General features: G+C 41.5%; 1 protein-coding gene across 4 annotated transcripts in view; it reads left to right on the top strand.

Moving 5' to 3' along the window:
* The window catches only part of NDRG3 (NDRG family member 3), a 77,888-nt gene that overhangs the window by 53,830 nt on the left and 1,906 nt on the right, over positions 1 to 22,152 (top strand). For 3 of the 4 annotated variants that reach the window (XM_045084169.1, XM_045084167.1, XM_045084168.1), the window contains 8 exons: positions 4,490 to 4,546; positions 9,659 to 9,762; positions 10,950 to 11,015; positions 11,139 to 11,190; positions 15,984 to 16,031; positions 19,925 to 19,960; positions 20,070 to 20,121; positions 21,322 to 21,360. In XM_045084169.1, the coding sequence (XP_044940104.1) occupies positions 4,490 to 4,546; positions 9,659 to 9,762; positions 10,950 to 11,015; positions 11,139 to 11,190; positions 15,984 to 16,031; positions 19,925 to 19,960; positions 20,070 to 20,121; positions 21,322 to 21,360 (454 nt within the window). The remainder of the gene's footprint in view (positions 1 to 4,489; positions 4,547 to 9,658; positions 9,763 to 10,949; positions 11,016 to 11,138; positions 11,191 to 15,983; positions 16,032 to 19,924; positions 19,961 to 20,069; positions 20,122 to 21,321; positions 21,361 to 22,152) is intronic. The other variant, XM_045084170.1, reaches the window with a different exon arrangement.

Below are 22,152 nucleotides of genomic sequence, written 5' to 3'. Positions count from 1 at the left end.
TGTCTAGTATTTGCTAATGTGATTTGATGTGGGGTCCAAGAGTGAACAGTGGAGAAAGAATTCTTGAGAACTTTTTGGTGTTTATTAGCGGGGACAGGGCCCAGGCACAAAGAACTGTATTGGGATTATGAGGAGCTATTGCTTATATGCTTTTACTTTGGGAGGGGTGGAGAACAAAGGAAGATTCCAAAAGGATTTTCATATGGTAAAGAAGACTTAAAGGATCCTGGAGGCCTAGCTATGGTCAAGCTAAGGTGGTTTTTCCTCTAGTAAGGTATTAATATTAAGATTGGGAGCTCCTGGAGGAATGTCACACTCGGCCTGTCCCAAGTATCTGTCAATGGGCTAGAGTTAAAAGGGTATTTTATGTTATCTATCTTCCTCTTGCCTTTGTTCTCCACATCATTTGCTCGGTACCAGGCACTGTTCCTAAATGTTTTATGAATGTTTAAACTTTTTATTCTCAGGACAGTCCAGTGAAGTGTTACTATTATTATTATCCCATAGAGAAATTAAGTCCTTTTTTTAAGGTCACACAGCTAGGAAGTCAAAGAGCCAAAATATTCATTAAAACTTTGTATTTAGGGCTAAAAGATGGAAGCGGCGTAGGTGCCACTACTGTAGAGCAACAAAATTTGATATAACCATAGAATGGAATATCCTGCAATTAAAAATTTGTTATTTGGGGGCCGCCTGGGTGGCTCAGTGGGTTAAAGCCTCTGCCTTCAGCTCAGGTCATGGTCCCAGGGTCCTGGGATCGAGCCCCACATTGGGCTCTCTGCTCGCCAGGGAGCCTGCTTCCCTTCCTCTCTCTCTGCCTACCTCTCTGCCTACTTGTGATCTCTGTCAAATAAATAAATAAAATCTTTAAAAAAAATTTTTTTTTTGTTATTTGGGTTATTTAAAGAAACGAGAAGATTCTCATGTTTAAAAAATAGAAATAACTACCTATGTCCCAATTTTGTTAAATAGTTATCCATAAGAAGAGAGCGAAAATAATTTGGGCTGGCTCAGTCATTTGGTGCAGAAAATGTTGGGGCTAGGATCCGACAAACTAAGAAAGAACTCCTGAGAGGTCTTCAGTGAAAAAAAAGAAAAAGGATAGAACTTGTGGTCGGAAAAAGCTGCTTTGGGGTTGTGACAGGTGACTGATTATATACTTTCAATTTTGGAGAGGGTTAGGGATAATCTAAATCTCTAAGGAATTTTAGCAAGGTTTCTAGGACCTTGAGGGAGCTAGCTATTGTTAGGAAAAGGTCATTCATTACTGTCAAGTAAAACCCTGGTCATGAGACCCTTCAGATGTAGATAAGTGGGCCATATGCTTGTAAGATAATTGTTAACATGTGTCTTGGCGGGTAGAGAGAAAGGAAGTTTCCAAAGGAATTTTTTTTTTTTTTTAAAGAGTGGTGGGGAAGGGTAGAAGGAGAGGGTAAGAGAGAATCCCAAGCCGGCTCCATGCCTAGCACAGGGCCCAACAAGGGGCTTCATCTCACAACCCTGAGATCCATGACCTCAGCCAAAATCATGAGTCAGACACTTAACCTACTGAGCCACACCAGGTGTTCCTCCAAAGGAATTTTTTTTTTTAAAGATTTTATGTATTTATTTATTTGTCAGAGAGAGAGAGAGAGCACAAGCAGGCAGAGGCAGAGAGAGAAGCAGGCTCCCTGCTGAGCAAGGAACCCCACATGGGACTCGATCCCAGGATCCTGGGATCATGACCTGAGCTGAGGGCAGCAGCTTAACCAACTGAGCCACCCAGGTGTCCCCTCCAAAGGAATTTTTATGTGTTAAAGAACACTTACAGTATCTTAGGGTGCCAGGATAATGTAAGCTAAGATTGCCTTTTGCCCTTAGCAAAGTGTCAGCATGGAGGCAGCTGAGCCCCCAGAGGAAAGTCACTCTGCCTATTTCAAGAACTTATTAATGGGGACGCCTGGGTGGCTCAGTTGGTTAAGCAGCTGCCTTCGGCTCAGGTCATGATCCCAGCGTCCTGGGATCGAGTCCCACATCGGGCTCCTTGCTCCGCAGGGAGCCTGCTTCTCCCTCTGACTCTGCCTTCCACTCTGTCTGCCTGTGCTCGCTCTCGCTCGCTCTCTCTCTGACAAATAAATAAATAAAAATCTTTAAAAAAAAAAAAAAAAAAAAGAACTTATTAATGGGCTATAGCCAATAAGGAAATTTAATAGTTTCTTTTGTTTTTGTTTCCCACATCAAGTAGAGCATCCACCTCTTCAATTTCAGAGTTGTGAGTTCAAGCCCAACATTGGGTGTGGAGATTACATAAAAAAAACAAAATCAGGGGCGACTGGGTGGCTCAGTTATTAAGCCTCTGCCTTTGGCTCAGGTCATGATCCCAGGCTCCTGGGATCAAGATCAAGCCCTCTGAGCCCCTTATTGGGCTCCTTGCTTAGTGGGGAGCCATGCTACCCCCTCTCCCTCTGCTTGCTGCTCTGCTTTCAGCCCAGCATGAGATTCCCTGCTCAGCAGGAGGCCCACTTCTCCCTCTCCCAGTCCCTCTCCTTATGTTCCCTCTGTCCATGTGTTCTATGTCAAATAAATAAATAAAATCTTTAAAAAAATTAATAAAAATTCTGGTCTTACCCACTATATATATTTTAAAAAAGAAAAGGAAAAAGGGGAAGAATTTGTTACTAGCAGTTATGTCTTTGGATGGTAGCATTACAGATGATTTTTATTTTCTTTTTCATATTCTATTTTTTTCTAATTTCCTATGATAAGCATGAATTGCTTTTAAATTACGTTAAAATGTTAAAATATTCCACCCCACCTACTGAAATTCTAAGAAACAAAACAAACAAACAAAGGCAGGAAAAAAAAAATGAGAAAACAGACTCGTAACTGGAGAACAGATGGTTACCAGAGGGGAGGAAGGTGGGGGGGATGGGTGAAATAGGTGAAGAGGATTAAGATTACACTTACTTTGATGAGCACTGTGCAATGTATGTAATTGTTGAATTACTGTGTTATACACCTGAAACTAACATAACACTGTATGTTAAGAATACTTCACCTACCAGTAGACTAGATTGTAAAAAATTTATCCATTTCTTCCCATACTTAAGTTCTAGAGAAATATGCATACTCTAGCTTTGGGTGAAATGTATTAATGATGCTGTTGCCAGATGCTGTGGAAATTCTTTCTTATAATCTGACTTACTTAAAATTTGTTCTGAGTCCTGTCTAATTATGTACTTGTGTTAAAATTTACTTGAACATTCAATAATGTATAATAAATAATATGTAATAGCCTAATAAAATTGTTATGAAACTTAAGAATGACCTTATGAGTATTAAACATGAATGGTTATTAATCCTAATTATCTTTAATTTATAATGGTTTGATCATTGGTAACCCCTCTGAAGATTTCTGGGCTTCTTTCTTCCTTGATCTTTCTGGGACCTTGTAATCTTGTTCTGCCTATATCCACGTCTGTCTCACCCTCTTCTCTTCTCCATCTGCACTCCCAGTTCAGCACCTCACCTCTCATCCAAGTCAGCAGTAGGAATGAAGCATAAAACTGAGGAAGAAGGCTACAGGGAATCAGCAACATAATTTGAGTTGGAAATTTTTCTGAAAATAGACTAGCAGGCTGCAGATTTGCACAGATTGCTGCATTTATTAGACTGTGCTCTGCATCATTTTGAGATGGAAAAAATTAGGAGAAAAATGTTCAAAACGCAAGAACATTCTGTAAACATAGCAGTTTCCTCCCACTCCCTGAAATGAAGATAGCGAAAACTGGAGGAAAGAAAAAAAAAAATCATTTTTGTCTCTTGGATGGCTTGGGAGTAGTTGTAAGTCAATCCTTATTAGCCATGAATCCAGTGTAAATGCAGAAATATAGGCAGGAATGAAGTAGCTAATAGCAAGAGTTCTAGGTCTTATGTTTTCAGAGAAAGAATGAGCAGCATTTCTTCTAGCCTCCTGTTTGTTTGTTTATTGTTTTTTAGGGGCCCCTGGGTGGCTCAGTTGGTTAAGCATCTATCTTTGGCTCAGGTTGATCCCAGGGTCCTGGCATCTGGTTCCTTGCTCACTGGGGAGCCTGCTTCTCCCTCTCCCTTTCCCTTTGCCTACTGCTCTGCCTGCTTGTGCTCTCTCTGTCAGAAAAATAAAAAAGTGTTTTGTTTTTTTCTAATGAGGGAGAACACAATGTTGGGGAGGGGTAGGGGGAGAGGATGAGATCATGACCTGAGGTGAAGGCAGATGCTTAGCCAACAGAGCCACCCAGGCGTTCCTCTAGCCACCTATTTCAAAGCAGGTGATATTATTTCCCTGGAAGGGAGACCATTTGTTCTTGTTCTCACGTATCTTGAAACCACCATCTCATGAAACTGTGTGACACTGAGTTGTGCTTTTGTTTGTTGAGGGATATTGTGTGAAATAAAGTGCACTAATCATAAGTGGACAACTTGGGAAATATGTATGCTTAACTCCCTTGACACAAAGCTTTTATCTTTTTAGCTCTCAGGCTTGACAACCAATGTTGTGGACATTATTTTGGCTCATCACTTTGGTCAGGTAAGTGCCTATTCCAACCAGGACAGCTGTTTGTTGGCTTGCAGCAAAACTTTATTTACCTCAGGAAAGAGGGGGTACCTTAGAATTCACCTGATCCTCATGGGTGCCAGTTCCAGTGCAGAGTGTAATGCAGAGGGTGCAGCAAAGGCCAGTCTTAGGGGACAGGCATTAACTCAGTGCCCCATGGCTCTTGGCATTTGAAGAGATGAAGGAGGACAGAATCCCCTCCCCCACCACCTGTTCTCTGTCAGCAGCATGCCATCTGTTAATGTTTGACGACATCACGTGCCTCAGCAAACATCTTCAGAGCCATAATGAAGTCTGGGAAAGTCTTCACAGAAATAGAAATTTCAGAGAAAAAGAAGACAAAATGATAAAACAAATATCAATACTCAAAGAACCTTAGAGATTAACTTGTTCATTCCTATGTTTTTTAGTGGTAAATCTATAGAAGAAATGACAGGTGTGGATAATTATGGGGTGGAAGAGGAAACCCCAGTCCTCTTTTCAGAGGGAAGAGTAAATTGGATAATAAGATTCTGAATGAGCTGATAAGTACCGTATTATTTTTTGTAAGAGTTGGGAAAGGATTACTGTTGATTCTTCTTTAAATGTTTGGTAGAATTCACTGTGACATCATCTGAGCCAAAGCTTTTCTTTGTGGATACATTTTATGTTACTAATTTAATGATTTTACTTATTAAAGATCTATTCAAATCTTCTATTTCTTGAGATGCTTTATAGGTGGTCTGTGTCTTTCTAGAAATTTGTCCATTTCATCTCAGATACCCAATTTGTTGGTATAAATTATTGATAATACTCCTTTATAATTCTTTCTATTTCTGTAAAATTGAAAATAGTGTCTCCTCTTCCCTCCCTGATGTTAATAATTTGAATCTTACCTCTTTTCTTTGTCAGTCTAACCAGTCAGTTGCTGGCTTTATTGGGGTTTTTGTCCTGTTCTTTTTAAATTCTGTATTTCATTTATTTCTACTCTAATTGTTATTATTGCCCTCCTTCTGCTTGCTTTACGTTTCCTCTTATATCTCTAGTTTCTTTCTTTTATTTTCTTTTATTTAAGCAGGCTCCACCATGCCCAGCACAGAGCCCAGCGTGGGGCTCGAACTCACAACCCTGCTGTGAAAACCTGAGCCGAGATAAAGAGTCACATGCTTAACCAACTGAGCCACCCATGCTCCCCTCTTTTTCTAGTTTCTTAAGGTGAAAGTAGTTGTAGACTTGAGATCTTTTTTCTTTTTTTCATATAGGCATTTACAACTATAAATTCCCCTCTCAACACCACATTAGCTGCAGCCCAGAAGTTCTGACAGTTTCATTTATCTCAAAAGTATATTCTAATTTCCTTGTGATTCTTTAATCCATTAGTTATTTAGGAGTATGTGTTCAATATCCCAGATTTACTTCTGTTACTGATTTCTTCTTCTTCTTCTTCTTTTTTTTTAGATTTATTTATTTATTCATTAGAGAGAGAGAGAGAGATCACAAGTAGGCAGAGGGGGTGGGGAGCAGGCTCCCTGCTGAGCAGAGAGCCTGATGCGGGGCTCAATCCCAGGACCCTGAGATCATGACCCAGGCTGAAGGCAGAGGCTTAACCCACTGAGCCACCCAAGCACCCCTCTGTTAGAGTTCTAATTTCATTCCATTGCAGTCAGAGGATATACTTAACATTTCATTCCTTTTTGAATGTATTAAGATTTATTCTGTGGTCCTAACGTGTCCTTTCTGTTCCATGTACACATGAGAAGGATGTGTATTCATTCTGCTCCCATTAAGTGGAGTGTATGTACTCTGGGGTACTCAGGTCTGGTGGTTTACAGTGTTGTTCAATTCTTCTGTTTTCTTGTGATCTTCTGCCTCATTATTCACCCATAAATCAAAGTGAGGTATTAAAGTTACAAACTGTTACTGGAGCGCCTGGGTGGCTCAGTCAGTTGAGCAGTCTTCGGCTCAGGTCATGATCTCAGAGTCCTGGGATCAAGCCCCACATCGGGCTCCTTGCTCAGCAGGGAGTCTGCTTCTCCCTTTCCCTCTGTCCCTTTCCCTGCTCATGCTCTCTGTCTCTGCCTCTCTCTCTCAAATAAATAAATCTTTTAAATAAATAAAGTTATGGACTATTATTGTTGAATTTTCTATTTCTCCCTTCAATTGTTTGTTTTTGCTTTGTGTATTATGATTGTTTGTCTACCTAATTGTTTGTCTTCCTGGTGTTATATTTTTATTTAACAGAACTTGAAACTAACCTTCTTTTGTTAGCCGCATCTTTACCTTCTGCTTGCAGAGAGAACTGGTGCCTAAAAATCTTGAACCTTTCTGGGCTACTTGGTACATGTTCATGGATTTCTTTCACTATCCCCTATCAGCCTTACCGAATCAGTGAAATGAATGATTATAGTCTTTCTTCTGCTTTCCCACTTTCAAAATGTTTTTCCTGTTGGCTTTGTCCTTGTGAGAAAAGAGGTGAAACTGGCTTAGTTGAAATGTGCAACTCAATCTCAGGATCGTGAGTTTGAGCCCCACGGTGGATATAGACATGACTTAAATAAATAAATAAACTTTTAGGAAAATAAATTTTGTTTTGTTTTGTTTTCTAATATTTTATTTGTTTATTTGACAGAGAGGGAGATCACAAGTAGGCAGAGAGTCAGGCAGAGAGAGAGGGGGAAGCAAGCTCCCTGCTGAGCAGAGAGCCCGATGCGGGGCTCGATCCCAGGACACTGAGATCATGATCTGAACCGAAGGCAGTGGCTTAATCCACTGAGCCACCCAGGTGCCCCAGGAAAATAAAATTTAAGCAAGCAATTGTGTTTGCTTCTAATGTTTTGAAATTGAAACAATAAGGTTTTGAGACATGAATAATCTCATTTTTACCAATAGGAAAAAACAGCCGTATGTGATAGCCTCTTTTTTATCTATCAAATTTGCAAAAATTAAAAAGAATGGCCATTTGTATTAGTAAGGTTGTAGAGAACCAAGTAGTATAAGTAAACAAGGCAACTCCATATGTCCTGATAAGGAGTGATCTCTAGTACTTTAAGAGAAGAAGCAAAGTGTAGGACAGTATGTCTAGCAGACCACAATTTGTGTTTAAAAAAAAAAAAGTGGGGGGATGCCTGGGTGGCTCAGTTGGTTAAGCAGCTGCCTTTGGCTCAGGTCATGATCCCAGCGTCCTTGGATCGAGTCCCACATCGGGCTCCTTGCTTCACAGGGAGCCTGCTTCTCCCTCTGACTCTGCCTGCCACTCTGCCTGTGCTCGCTCTCTCTCTCTCTGACAAATAAATAAATTAAATCTTTAAAAAAAAAAAAAGTGGGGAGGCAATTTATACATAACAGCTTTACCTGACAAGTTCCAATAACACTTAAGCCAGTTTTACGTCTTTTGTACCATTATCATTTCTTCCCTCTTTTATCTCAAATTTTGCTCCTTAGGCTTCTCTCCAGACCTTGAAGGGAGAGCTGGCTACATATTTCATCTCTGATTACTGTGTGCTGCATTTGTTGTTTACTTTTATTATTATAATTTCTTTACCCTTTACTGTATTTCCTCAGAGTGATTGTAGTACCATTTAGTTTCAGGTGGACTGATCCATTTGATCAGTTTTCAACTGTATTCTTGGCTCACTTTACCTATATGGTAGTCAGAATGCAGACAGATATTCTTCTTATCTATATTTCCCTATGAGGTTTGATGGTGACCTTGACATACTGCCCTGGATTAACTGGCTCTCTTACTATCCCTGATCCATTTCTTCCCTCCAAAGCAGACATTTTCCCTTCTGCTTAAAACTGCTTGCTGGGTGTGTGTGCACTTGTGTACACGTGTACAGCTATGTACATGTATGTTTATATACACAACCACCTGGCAACTGTTCTGGTGACCTGAGAAGGCCAGCAAGAGAGGGACCATTGGACAGTGGGTGGTGGGGGAAGAAGATTCACTTCACTGTATAAATCATTTGTTTCTCTCTTACTTTATACCTTTAATAATAGCAGTAAGATTAAATGATAGATTGACTTAATAAAATGTAAATGGGGGGGCACCTGGGTGGCTAAGTGGGTTAAAGTGGCTCAGGTCATGATCCCAGGGTCCTGGGATCCAGCCCCACATCAGGCTCTCTGCTCGGCAGGAGGCCTGCTTCTCTTCCTCTCTCTCTGCCTGCTTCTCTGCCTACTTGTGATCTCTCTGTCAAATAAATAAATATTTTAAAAAATGTAAATGGAATGTAATACATAATTCTATGGATATTACTAAGTGATAATATATAAATAAGTGATATACTGATTATATCAGTACAGATAAGTTAATTATATAGATTTATAGCTATTAAGAAAAATGTTACCTTCCCTTTTTAAAAAAATTTTTTTTAAAGTTTTTTCTACACCCAGCATGAGGATTGACCTCACAACCCTGAGATTAGGAGTCACTCGCTCTCCCAACTGAGCCAGCCTAGTGCCCCACCTTCCATTTATTTTCCACTTTACAGTTCATATAACTTTTCTTATCTGATCTCTAAAAAAGCCTTGTCAGGGGCACTTGGTTGTAGAGATCGGGACTCTTGATCTCAGGCTCATGAGTTCAAGCCCCACATTAGGCGTAGAGCCTATTTTAATAATAAATAAATAAAACAAACTTGTCAGGTATCTCTGGTTATTATCTTCATGTTTTATGAGGAGTGGCAGAACATGCAAAAAACACAAATAAGGAAACTAGGGTTCTGAATGGTTAGGTGACCTGTCTGAGTTGCACAGCTAGTATTTGAATCCAAGTCCAGTGCAGTTTCTGGGTGCTGCAGGTAAGAAGGAAGTTCAGAACAAATCTCCAAGTTTTTACATTTGGCCTGGAGTCCGTGACTAGCCTTTGCCATAATGGAGTCTTTGTGCCCTCATCTGACACAGAATATGGCACTGAACCAGTCTACTACAGATAAAGACTTCAGTCATTCAGCCTACCAGTATGAGTGTAGACCCCAGGCTCTGTCCCATTTCCCATCTTGAGCAGAGAGAAATGTCTTTGAACATTGAGAATGCAAACCAAGCAACATGCTTGTATTGTAGCTCAGATGTTTACCTTGTATCTCTTTCCAATTGTTCTAGGAAGAGTTGCAGGCCAACTTGGACCTTATTCAAACCTACAGGCTGCATATTGCCCAAGATATCAATCAAGAAAACCTACAGCTCTTCCTGGGTTCTTATAACGGGTACAGTTATTTCCTATCCCTCCACTTAAATGTAAACGGGGTCCAAAAAGATAATGGACATTTGAGGGAGGGGGGAGGGGAAATATACTACTTTTTTCAGTGTTGTGTCATGAGGTGATTTTCCTGCTGTTGCACCACAGTAAAAGAGGGAGGGCTATCAGACAGATAGGAAAACAGCTTTCAGGGAAAATGAATGGGGGCACCTGGCTTGCTCTGTTGGTAGAGTGTGCGACTTGATTTTGGGGTCATGAGTTCAAGCCACATGTTGGGTATAGAGATTGCTTTAAAGAAAAAAGAAAAAAGTGAACTGAAGGCTGTTTTGGGCACATTCAAATACCATTTGTAGTTTAAGATGTTTTGAGATTTTTTAAAAAGTACCTAAGGTACACGCACAAAAATATACACGTAATGTGAGGCAGGACAGAAAAATACATGGAGAAGAGACAAAGAATAGAAGTCTTAGGCTTTGATGAGTTTCTCTTTGCTGACATCTTGTTACCGGGCAAAACTAATACATGGGCACTAGTAAATTCTCGTTTGTTTGTGCATGTTCCAAAACCTACTGTCAGATCGCCCTGTGTCACTGAGAGAATTGGGTTCTTATCTTGGGACCAGTTTTTCCAAGGTCATACATATTCATTCCTTCTAGCTTTCTGAGTACGTGGGAAAAGATTGAGAAAATGGGTCAGCTGTAACTTACCTAAATTCACCCAGAGGTTTTGAACCTTGTCTCCAACTCCTTTCTCTGTATTACAGAGCCTGCTTATTTTCAGTTGAAATCAGAAAGATTTATTAAGTACCGCACTAAACTATGTTAGTTACAAGACCCCCCCCCCCAAAAGTTCCCCTTTTCTTAAGGAATTTGTTCCTATAAACTAGTTGGAAAATTAAACACTACAACTTGAGGATTTCAGAAGAATTGCTGTTGAGTTTTGAAGTTGCCTCTAAACTTCTGGCATCCCATACTGCCCCTCAGGTTTGAGCCAGGAGGCTTGTTCCTGCTCTGTACCACTCAGGGGGCTACTAAAATGGCAGCTCATGAACAAAGTGCAAAAGGGTCCCTTCCCTCATCAGGTGTGAAGGAAAGATAGTTTCAGATTCCTTGATACTGGTTTTCACAACCAGAAAATAATCTGAGTTGCTATGATTTTCCCTGAAAGAGGTCTTGCTTCCTTTGTTTTTTCTAGACGCAGAGACCTAGAGATTGAAAGACCCTTGCTGGGCCAAAACGATAACAAATCGAAGACATTAAAGTAAGTCCCTCAGCTTCCCTAGTAAGTTGCTAAATATCTTTGCCTTTCATAAACTAGCTCAGTATTTGGTGGAATATAGGTGCTGTTTGCAGAATGTCACCTCTTAATTTTGCCTTTCCCCAGGTGTTCTACTCTGTTGGTGGTAGGGGACAGTTCACCTGCAGTTGAGGCTGTGGTAAGTATGTCCTGATGCTGTGAAGATAAATGAGATTAAATGCAGTAAAATGTATACAGCACACTGCTGGCACACTAGAAACAGTTGGTAAATAGTCATCTTTGTTATTTCTGATTATGTCTGTCAGAGCTTGCTCTTTATTACCCAGTTCTGGAAAAGGAATTCCTCATTAACCACTAGACTTCATCAGAAGGGATCAGTATTACCTTTGATTGCTTTATGTGGTACAGTTGACTTTGTGGCAAGTAGCATAACTAAACACCATTTGCCTATGGTCAGATTTCTGACAGCCCTTTGGCCTTCTGTGGCCCCTATACATCTGGAACTGGATCAGGCTGGAAGGCTGCTGAGAGCCTATATGCTTTCTTCTGCCTCTTCCTCAAGTATATAATACATTGTTAAAAATAATACATGCTCATTGTAGAAAATATGAAAAAATTTAAAAAATAGAAGGACAGGAGGAAACATCATAATTCTCTTACCCAAAGGTAAACTATTATCTTTTCCTCTCACATACCCCGGGTGATATTAAACATGAAAGATTTGGGGACCTGATTATTGATAGCATTTTTTTTTTTTTTTTAAGATTTTATTTATCAGAGAGAGAGCGAGAGCGAGCGAGCACAGGCAGACAGAGAGGCAGGCAGAGGCAGAGGGAGAAGCAGGCTCCCCACCGAGCAAGGAGCCCGACGCGGGACTCGATCCCAGAACTCTGGGATCATGACCCGAGCTGAAGGCAGCTGCTCAACCAACTGAGCCACCCAGGCGTCCCTTGATAGCATTTTTGATAGCCTTTTTCCATGTTATAAAGTCAGTACCTCTGTATAATATTTTTTTTTAAAGATTTTATTTATTTAGGTGCACCTGGGTGGCTCAGTGGGTTAAAGCCTCTGCCTTTGGCCCAGGTCATGATCTCAGGGTCCTGGGATTGATCCCCGCATCGGACTCCCTGCTCATCAGGGAGCCTACTTCCCCCTCTCCCTCTGCCTGCCTCTCTGCCTACCTGTGATCTCTGTCTGTCAAATAAATAAAATATTTTTAAAAAATAAATAAATACATAAGATTTTATTTATTTCTTTGACAGACAGAGATCACAACTAGGCAGAGAGAGGGAGGAGGAAGCAGGCTCCCCTTCAGTGGGCTTTAACCCACTGAGCCACCCAGGCACCCCCCCCCCCCGTATAATATTTAGTCTTGTAAATGTACCTTTGTTTAACGTCATTTTCCAGTTGATGACATCAGATTTTGCACCATTAATAATGTTGCTATTGAACATCGATATCGAATTCTTGATCATCTCCCTGGGATAGATTTCTAGAAGTGGAATCAATGTGTCAAAAATCATAAACCTTTGCAAAATTTTTTATAACATTTGCCATATTCCTTTCCAGAAAGGACATAGCACCAGCATTGTATGAGAGTGTCTGTTTCACAGCATCTTGTCCAACATTGGATTCCTAAATTTTATTAATAATTTAGTAGGTTAAAAATGGTGTCCCACTGTTTTAATGTGCATTTCATTACAAATCAAGTTGACAGTTTTTCATACATCTATTAGAGTTTACTTGTTTTCCCCACAGTGTATGTAATATAAATAGGTATCTGTGTGAGATTACCTAGTTTTCTTTGGCAGCCTTAACTTCCTCCCTGTTTAGAGAAAAACATTAGGGAGTAAGGCTTTTGGGAAAGGAAGTCTAGTAGCTAATCATGGGGGTAGATATAGGAGGGAAGGTTTATGAGGCAAGGTAAGCGTAGGGTGAAGTAGATGGGATAATATATTCATACCTCCCTGAATCATCCTGTAAAACATTTTGTGTCTGGTATAAAATACATGGCATGGCTTTAACACAGAGGGACATGACCCTCAAGTCCAAAAAAAAAAACAACAACAAAAACAAAAAACAAAACAAAACAAATTCCCCAAAGATGATAAAGTTATAGTGATGATCCCAATTCATTGTGAAGGAGTTTTACAAAGGTCAGTCTTTTCTGGCTAAAAAGGTGGAGATACACGCTAAAAAATATCTATCAAAAACATTTCTTCAGGGGTGCCTGGGTGGCTCAGCGGGTTGAGCCTTCTGCCTTCGGCTCAGGTCATGATCCCAGGGTCTTGGGATCAAGCCCCGCATCAGGCTCTCTGTTCAGCGGGGAGCCTCCTTTCTCCTCTCTCTCTGCCTACTTGTGATCTGTCTGTTAAATAAATAAAATCTTTAAAACAAAAACAAAAAAGAAAAAACATTTCTTCAGGGGCACCTGATTGGTTCAGTCAGTGGAGCATATGACCCTTAATCTCAGGGTTGTGAGTTTGAGCCCCACATTGGATGTGGATATTACTTAAATTTTTTTTCTAAGTAAACATGTGACATAAAACAAGAAAACAGTGTTGTTTTTAGAAAATACCCTTCCTTAGAATTTTCTAATAATGCTGAGTTATTTTTTTAAACTTGGATGGACTTAAAGCAACATTTCCATTCATCTTTCAAGACTAGATAGACTGGTGAGGCGCCTGGGTGGCTCAGTGGGTTAAAGCCTCTGCCTTCGGCTCGGGTCATGATCCCAGGGTCCTGGGATCGAGCCCTGCATCCGCATCGGGCTCTCTGCTCGGCGGGGAGCCTGCTTCCTCCTCTCTCTCTGCCTGCCTGCCTGCCTCTCTGCCTACTTGTGGTCTCTGCCTGTCAAATAAATAAATAAAATCTTAAAAAAAAAAAAAAAAAAAAAAAAGACTAGATAGACTGGCCAGTACAGATAAGGTCTTGTTTTCTGACTTCCTCATCTTCAGCATTTATAGATAAGAACCCCAGGAGCCCTGTCAGTATCACAGAGTAGATGTCTTACGGACAGATTCTAGCTTGTGAGAGCTAGCATTTTATCCCACAAATTGGTAGGGATTAGAGGACTCTCCATGCATTGAAGAGCAGGAAGAAGCTTCTCAAATTTTGGTCATTTTTGCTAACTATTCTTTCTTACTTATTCAGCCTCATTTTTTGAGCTTCTTATTTGCTCAATGCTGTGGGGGAATACAAAAATGAATAAGATGATGTATCTGCATTTGGGGAGCTAGAGAGAGAATAGACATGTCAAAAAACCAACCATTGAGTTTGGTTTACGAGATATGGAGACTTCGTAGAGAGCTAAAGAAATTACAAAGTGGTAAACCAAAGAAAGCATGACTTATTATATTAAATCCAGATGGGGGATTTCATTCTTTGAGAAAATATTATATATCTACTATGTTCTTTTTTTTTTTTTTTTTTAAGATTTTTATTTATTTGTTAGAGAGAGAGAGAGAGATACAGAGCGCAAGCACAGGCAGACAGAGTGGCAGGCTAGAGGCAGAGGGAGAAGCAGGCTCCCTGCCGAGCAAGGAGCCCAATGTGGGCTCCAGGATGCTGGGATCATGACATGAGCCGAAGGCAGCCGCTTAACCAACTGAGCCACCCAGGCGTCCCTATCTACTATGTTCTAAGCATTGTGCTTAGCAGTTAGGGATCCAGTTTATAAATTCTACAGTTTAGAGTTAATGATATTCTGTAGTACACTGGTACAATTTGCTTACCCCTGCCTACATTGTCATTTGTATAGAGCAAAAACTGGTGATCCTGGTTTTTAGATCATCCCCTGATAATAGAAGAGTTTTATGTACCTGCCCATCAGCAATCCCCAGAGTTCAGCTGGATTACTGGTTCTTGCCTAGGTAATTTTAATAACTCCCTAACTGGCTCATTGCCTCTGTAGTCTGTCATACAGCCTCTGCTGGTTACTTTACTAAAACAAATCCGTTTTCCTCAGAAACTTTCCATGGCTCATTGGCCATGGTCAGCTCCAGTCTACCTCCCAGACGTGCCTTGCAGTGCATCTTCACACCACACCTCTGTAACCCCACACGCCCTGTACATCCACTTCACATCTCCTGGTTCTTTGCTTATGCTTTCCCCCAACTCTGGAAGCCTTCAAACACCCACCCCTTCTGTTTACTGTGTGTCTTGAAATCCTGCTCATCCTTCTATACTCAGCTCAGTTGGGAAATTTCGATGTGATATCATTCAGCTTTGAATTATATGTTTTCACCCTAATGGATACCAGACTCCTAGCAGTGTTTTGTATGTGTATGCTTGACAAACGTGTAAAAGGAGAGATTTCATTGATTAAATTAGCCACAAAACATTGCTAAACCTAAAGATTATCTCCCTAAAAGCTTTTATTTGAGGTCTCTGCCTTCGTGGGTATACCACAAAGTATAGGATACCAAACATGTAAACACACAGGTTGTAACTCTTAATTAGGATAATTGCTATGAGAGAAAAAACATAGAGTAATCAATATTTAGGTGGAATAGTGAAAGACCTTGAGTCAGAAAAGAGGGTGTGCAGACAGGCAAACCCAGGGTATAGGGAAGGGGTAAAGGGGAGTGGGGATTGAGGACTGGGCTTGGTCAGGACCATTTGTACTGGGAACCCATCAGAATCCCAGCAGGTGAGTGCCACAGTCCAGTTCACATTTTAAAATAGGTAGCTAGCCCCCAAGTTATGTAGCCAGTAGGAGAAATTAGATTCAACATAAGCTTAAGTACTCGCAACAGATTCAGGAAATGAAGTTTAGCCAGACTTTTAGATTTACTAAGAAACCAGATACCAAGTACATGATATATCTCTTACTTTGTATTTTGGTAATTTCTTTGGCTGATTCAGCCATCTCCAGACTGAGCTGTTGATCTTGGAAGATCATTCTTGTGCCAAGCTATTTCTTATTTTTCTAGTGATCATAATTGTTTTCTCTTTTTTTCTTTTCTTAAGGTTGAATGCAACTCTCGCCTGAACCCTATAAACACAACTTTGCTAAAGGTAAAGTGTTTTTTTTTCCTTATTGCCAGTGGATTTGTTAGTAAATTATACATGGCTCAAAATACTCTTATTTCTGCAATAGTTGCCCAGAAAGAAGGAAAGGTTCTCTCTTTGATTCTCTCTCTTTTTTAAATTATTCCTGAATATATTCTCACTATAGAAACTTGGGAAATAGAGGGGCACCTGGGAGGCTCAGTGGGTTAAGCCTCTGCCTTCAGCCCAGGTCATGATCTCAGGGTCCTGGGATCGAGCCCCACATCGGGCTCTCTGCTCCTTGGGGAGCCTGCTTCTTCCTCTTTCTCTCTGCCTGCCTCTCTGCCTACTTGTGATCTCTCTCTGTCAAATAAATAAATAAAATCTTAAAAAAAAGAAAGCAAGAAATAAAAAGAAAATTGGGAAATAGAGGAAAGTAAAGGATAAAATCAATCAAAATTACTATAATCCTACCACCCATAGTTCCCCTCTGGTAAAAATACTGATGTCTTGAGGTGCCTGGGTGGCTCAGTCAGTTAAGCATCCAACTCTTGATTTCAGTTCAGGACATGATCTCAGAGTCATGAGATTGAGTCCCACTTTGGGCTCTGCGCTGGACATGGAGCCTGCTTAAAATTCTCTCTCTTTCATTCTGCCCTTCTGCCCCTACTCTGAACCCCTGTGCTCACTCTCCAAAAGAAAGAAAAAAAAATGGGGGTCTTTTTCCTGTATACTTTTTATATCAGTAAGGTCAGGATATTTACAGCCCTGTGTCTGTTTGTTTGTTTTTTTAAGATTTTATTTATTGGTCAGAGAGAACAAGCAGGGGGAGTGGCAGGCAGAGGGAGAAGGGGGCTCCTCACTGAGCACAGATCCCATGCAGAACTCGATTCCAGGACACTGGGATCATGATCTGAGCCAAAGGCAGACATTTACTGAGCCACACAGGTGTCCCTCCTCAACTTTTTGACATGAGCATCTAACCATGTTATTAAAAACTTTGTAAGCATTATTTAATTTTGTGAGAATTAGGATGAATGGGAATTACTTACAAGCTATGTCCCATTGTATTGATTAGGAAGCTTCCAATAACAATTCTGATATAAGGGTAAGTGCATTTCCTTTCTCTTAGGGCAAATAGAGAGCAACTCTTTTTTTTTTTTTTTTTTTTTTTTTTAAAGATTTTATTTATTTATTTGACAGAGAGAAATCACAAGTACACTGAGAGGCAGGCAGAGAGAGAGAGAGAGAAGGAAGCAGGCTCCCTGCTGAGCAGAGAGCCCGATGCGGGACTCGATCCCAGGACCCTGAGATCATGACCTGAGCCGAAGGCAGCGGCTTAACCCACTGAGCCACCCAGGTGCCCCGAGAGCAACTCTTATACTTGATTTCTAGTTAATGTCAGATTTCTCTCCCTTTTCATTGTACCAGGTAAGAGTGTCAACCTTGTTTTTTCTACAGCCTTGTAAAGTGTACAGGGGCCTGGCACTCTGATTTGAGTATGGATTACTGTATTTAAGTGCTGAACTTACGTTGCTTACTGCTACTTTCTTGGTCTGAAAGACCTCTGCTTTCTTCCCTTTCTCTTTGAAGTGGCTTGAAAGGGAAGTGCTGTCACCAAAAGCAGGCTATAGTTCCTGGAAATACAGCATGAGGCTAATGCTCTGAGACAGAATGCAGAATGTTCTGAGGTCCAGGTGGTTGACGAACTGGTCCAAAATAGGAATGTTATTTTAAAAGGATATGGTTTCAAATAGTTTTTCAGTATAGGTTTGAATCAATATTTTGAAAGCACAAAACTGAGCTCTGCTGTAGATGTAGTTTTTTTCTGGGCAGAAATGCCCACTGCAACAGTATAGTTGAACTGACTCTCCAACTACTTGATAGGCAGCACGCTTGGAAACAGTCTCTCCTAATATTCTCTCTGTGTGTGTTAGTTGTTTTATGCCAGATTTTAATATTAACCTTCAATTCCTGTGCCTTTTGTGGCATTCCCATTTGCGAAATAACAGTCCCCACCTCAAAGGAAGTTTTTATTTTTTTGAGAGAAGGAGAGAGTGTGTGAGCAGGGGAGGGGCAGAGGGAGAGGGAAAATCTTGAGCAGACTCCACACTCAGGGCAGGGCTCAGTCTCCCAACCCTGAGATCATGACCTGAGCCAATACCAAAAGTTGAATGTTCAATTGGCTAGGCTGCCAGGTGCCCCCTGCTTTTAAGTTCCAGTCAGTCTGAAAAGGATGTTGTCTGAATACAGAATTCATAACAGCTGGAAAAAAGAAGGTGGGCCTGTGTGGTTGGCCGTAATGCCTTAAAAACAGTGTTTTCTGCAGATTGGCAGAATGTGCTTCACCTGGGAGCTTATTAGAACTACAACTGCTTGGGACATCTGGGTGGCACAACCAGTTAAGCATCTGACTCTTGTCTTTGGCTCAGATCATGATCTTGGGGTCATGGGATCTAGCCCCCCATTGGGTTCTGAGCTGAGCATGGAGTCTGCTCGGGACACTCTCTGCCTCTCTAAAATAAAAAATCTTAAAAAAAAAAAAGTTCTTGGGGTGCCTGGGTGGCTTAGTCTGTTAAGCATCCAGCTCTTGATTTCAGCTCAGCTGTGATCTCAGGGTCATGAGATCGAGCCCTGCCCTGGATGTGGAGTCTGCTTAAGAGTCTTCCCCTCTGACCCTACCCCCTACACCTTCACCCCAACGTACACATGCTTTCTCTTTTTTTAAAAAAAAGAAACAACAACAACAACAAAAAAATGGAAGTTCTCAAGCCCCACCCCAGACCTATTAAATCAGTATTTCCAGAGTAGAAACCCAATGAGTCGTCTGGGTAATTCCAGTGTGTGCTAACAAAACCTTACTTTAGATATCCTTGCATGGGGCACCTAGGTGGTTCAGTGGGTTAAGCCTCTGCCTTCGGCTCAGATCATCAGCTCAGGTCATAATCTCAGGGTCCTGGGATCAAGCCCTGCATCGGGCTCTCGGCTGAGCAGGAAGCCTGCTTCCCCTCCTCCCCTGCTTGCCTCTCTGCCTACCTGTGATCTCTGTCTGTTAAATAAATAAATAAATAAATAAATAAATAAATGAAATCTTTATTTAAAAAAAAAAGGGCACCTGGGTGGCTCAGTGGATTAAGCCTCTGCCTTTGGCTCAGGTCATGATCTCAGTGTCCTGGGATCAAGCCCTGCATCGGGCTCTCTGCTCAGCAGGGAGCCTGCTTCCTCCTCTCTCCCTCTTTGCCTGCCTCTCTGCCTACTTGTGATCTCTCTCTGTCAAATAAATGAATAAAATCTTTAAAAAAATAAAAAATAATAAAAAATAAAAATCCTTGCACATGTGAGGATAATCATCTATGAATATTTATGAAGTGAGAGACAGCCTCACCAAATCCAGCTTTGAGAGGAAAGTGGCTGGCCAAGTGAGTTGACCAGATTCAGTATCACCATGTCATTGGAGAAATCCCCTTAGTTGTAGAATGAAGATAATATTGGGTTGAGCGGAAACTTAGGAAGCATGATACCCTGAGAAGTTAGGGTCATGCTGTTGAGGACTCTGAAAGTAACATTCTTCAGGTGGAGTCAGAACCATAGTTGAAGACAGTGGTAAACTTCATTGTCACTCCTAACAGAAGGTTCCCAGCCTAGGCCTGAAGGCCAGACTCTGCATCTTACTGATTAATAAGTATTAAATAAATAATCTTTTCAGATTTATATCCAAGGTTATTGCTAGGTTGTAAGTTTTTGTGTAAGAGTGCATTGAGGAAACATACACTTGGTTGCAGTTAAACATTAAGTTAAGGAACCTAAAATTCAATCCTGTCCTATTTGAAAGGACTTGTGGATTTTCAGAGCATGTCCCCTAAGTATAAGTACCAGCTATATTTATATATTTATATATTTATATATTTTTCCTCTTTTAGATGGCAGACTGTGGTGGACTGCCACAAGTAGTACAGGTAAGGAGGGGCTTTTTTATTATTATATTGTTTTCTTTTTTTAAAGCACTCATTTGATTCTGCCTCTCTGCCTATGCAAAGATTAATACGTTCTTATTTTGTCTCCTAGCCTGGAAAGCTCACCGAGGCCTTCAAGTACTTTTTGCAGGGAATGGGCTACAGTGAGTAATACAAAACTTTCTGTCCAGCAAAAATTGAATGATAATGGGGTCATTTTGACATCTGGGGAGCCCACATTTCCCAGGGCATATAACCTCTATGCTTGCCAGCCTAAAGTGAGGTAGAAACCAAAATTTTTATGGAGTATTCATCTGCATGTATGTAAGGTGAGCTAACACTTACTAAGCACTTACCTTGTGCCGGGCATTCAGTGTTTATAATCGTAAGAGGTAAGTTCTGTCATTAGTCCCATTTTATAGAAGAAGAAACCTAGGTTCAAAGAGACTAAGTACATTTCCCAGGGTAACAGTTCACCCGCAGAATGCTAGCAGTCTGACTCCAGAGCCCATGTTTTTAACCACTGAGGCTTAGATTTTGCTAAGCTTGTGAATCTGATTTGCATTTGAACTTAGCTGGTAATGACTCCTGGCCTAGAGAAACACAATGGAGACTTCAGAAGAAAAGGGTAGTTGTCCTCAGTTACATTAGCCCCACCACAGGAAATGAACTTGCACAGTAGTTTAGAGCGAGTCCAAGGATGTTTCCATATCGTGTGCCTCTGTCCTGGTCTCTTGCATTGTGAGACCCCTGAGCTTTCTCATTTGTCACAGACTATCCACACTTGTTCCTTTCATGGAATTCTTAAGAAGAAACACTCTTCAACCCAGGTACAGAGCTCTTTACCCAGTAGGGTGATTTTTTTTTTTCCTGTCTTTAGTATAAGCGTGGAAAATGGTCATTGAACAGCTGCCTGGGCAGCAGCTGACCCCTGGGTATATACAGCCCTGTGCCTGGCAGGCAGACTGTGTATGTCTCGTCTAGAGTGGCTGTGTCATCCCCGTCTGTGAGCCACTACCAACCGAGCCCACATCCACATCTGTCTGGCTCACTGGGAGAAGTCCCTCTCCTAGCCAGTTCTCATCCCTTTCGTAAGAAAACACCTGATCTTCCAGCCCATTTCTGATCCAAAACAGATGGCTGTTTATAGTGGAGAGGAAAACAGTTGCCCTTGACTAGATGAGAGAAGTAACGTCTGAGATGATAATAAAACATCAGTCAGCCTCAACTCCTTTCTGAGACCTTAACATAAAAATTCATCCCCAGCTTAGAGGATTCTGTCAGTGTTTACTGGGCGGCCGAGGTTGCCACTTGGCACTCTTGGGTCACTAACCTGACTTTTCCTGTGTCCATCCTGCTTCCAGTCCCGTATGTGCAGCTCAGTCACCTGAGCACCGAGTCAGGTACCTCCTTCTGTGCTGGCCCTGCCCCTGCCTCCCAGCCACGCTCTCCTGGCTGCATTGGCTGCCTGCAGCATGTCCGCGGTTTTCCTGTGCAGTGAGAGCCCGATAGAACGTGGCTCATTGTGCCCTAAGAGGGTTAGTCTGCAGGTCCAGCCCTGGTTCCCCAGGAAAAAAGGAGCGGGTTGTAATAGCCAGGTTTCCTCTTATCCAAATCAGGGTCACGGTAGTAGCTGAAACTTTGTAGGCAGGGCCCCTCTTCTGCAGACACCTATTCATCGTTGCATGAATCCCAGACAGAGGACATGAAGGGCAGCCTTGATTCTAAATAGGAGTACCGGAGCCTGTGCCTGGAAAACTCATCAGGTGATGGCATCTTTTGACCCCAGCATTGAAATGACAGCTGGGCGAGTGGCTGGTGCCTCAGGAAGATAGACAGGGAGGTTATGACAGGTAAGGCCACATCCCAGCCAGCTGGAAGGACCTTAGGATCAAAGCGTTGGAACTGTAGTCTGAGTGAAATACCCACCCCTGGAGCCCTTCCCCTGCAGGCATCCTTTACCTTGCTGCTTGCATAGAGGGCATATAGGGCAGGTGCCAGGCCCACCTGCTCTCCCTTAGACCCACACCTTCATACATGTCTCCTCCCCAGGTAGCAAAGGAAGCCTGTGGACACGGATGGTAGTCTTGTTGTATCGGGCTTGCACTGTGTTTGTGAAACACCTTCATACTTGTGTGGTTTGTCTTTCTTTTGGTTTAGTCTTGCATGCACTGCAGGGTTTGGTTACCTGTTTG

This window comes from Mustela putorius, unplaced genomic scaffold, assembly GCF_011764305.1.
Source record: "Mustela putorius furo isolate JIRA1106 unplaced genomic scaffold, ASM1176430v1.1 tig00000743_pilon_pilon_pilon, whole genome shotgun sequence".
In the NCBI taxonomy this organism is placed as follows: domain Eukaryota; kingdom Metazoa; phylum Chordata; class Mammalia; order Carnivora; family Mustelidae; genus Mustela; species Mustela putorius.
The sequence above is the reverse complement of the archived record's forward strand: the minus strand, read 5'-3'. Positions and strand labels throughout refer to the sequence as shown.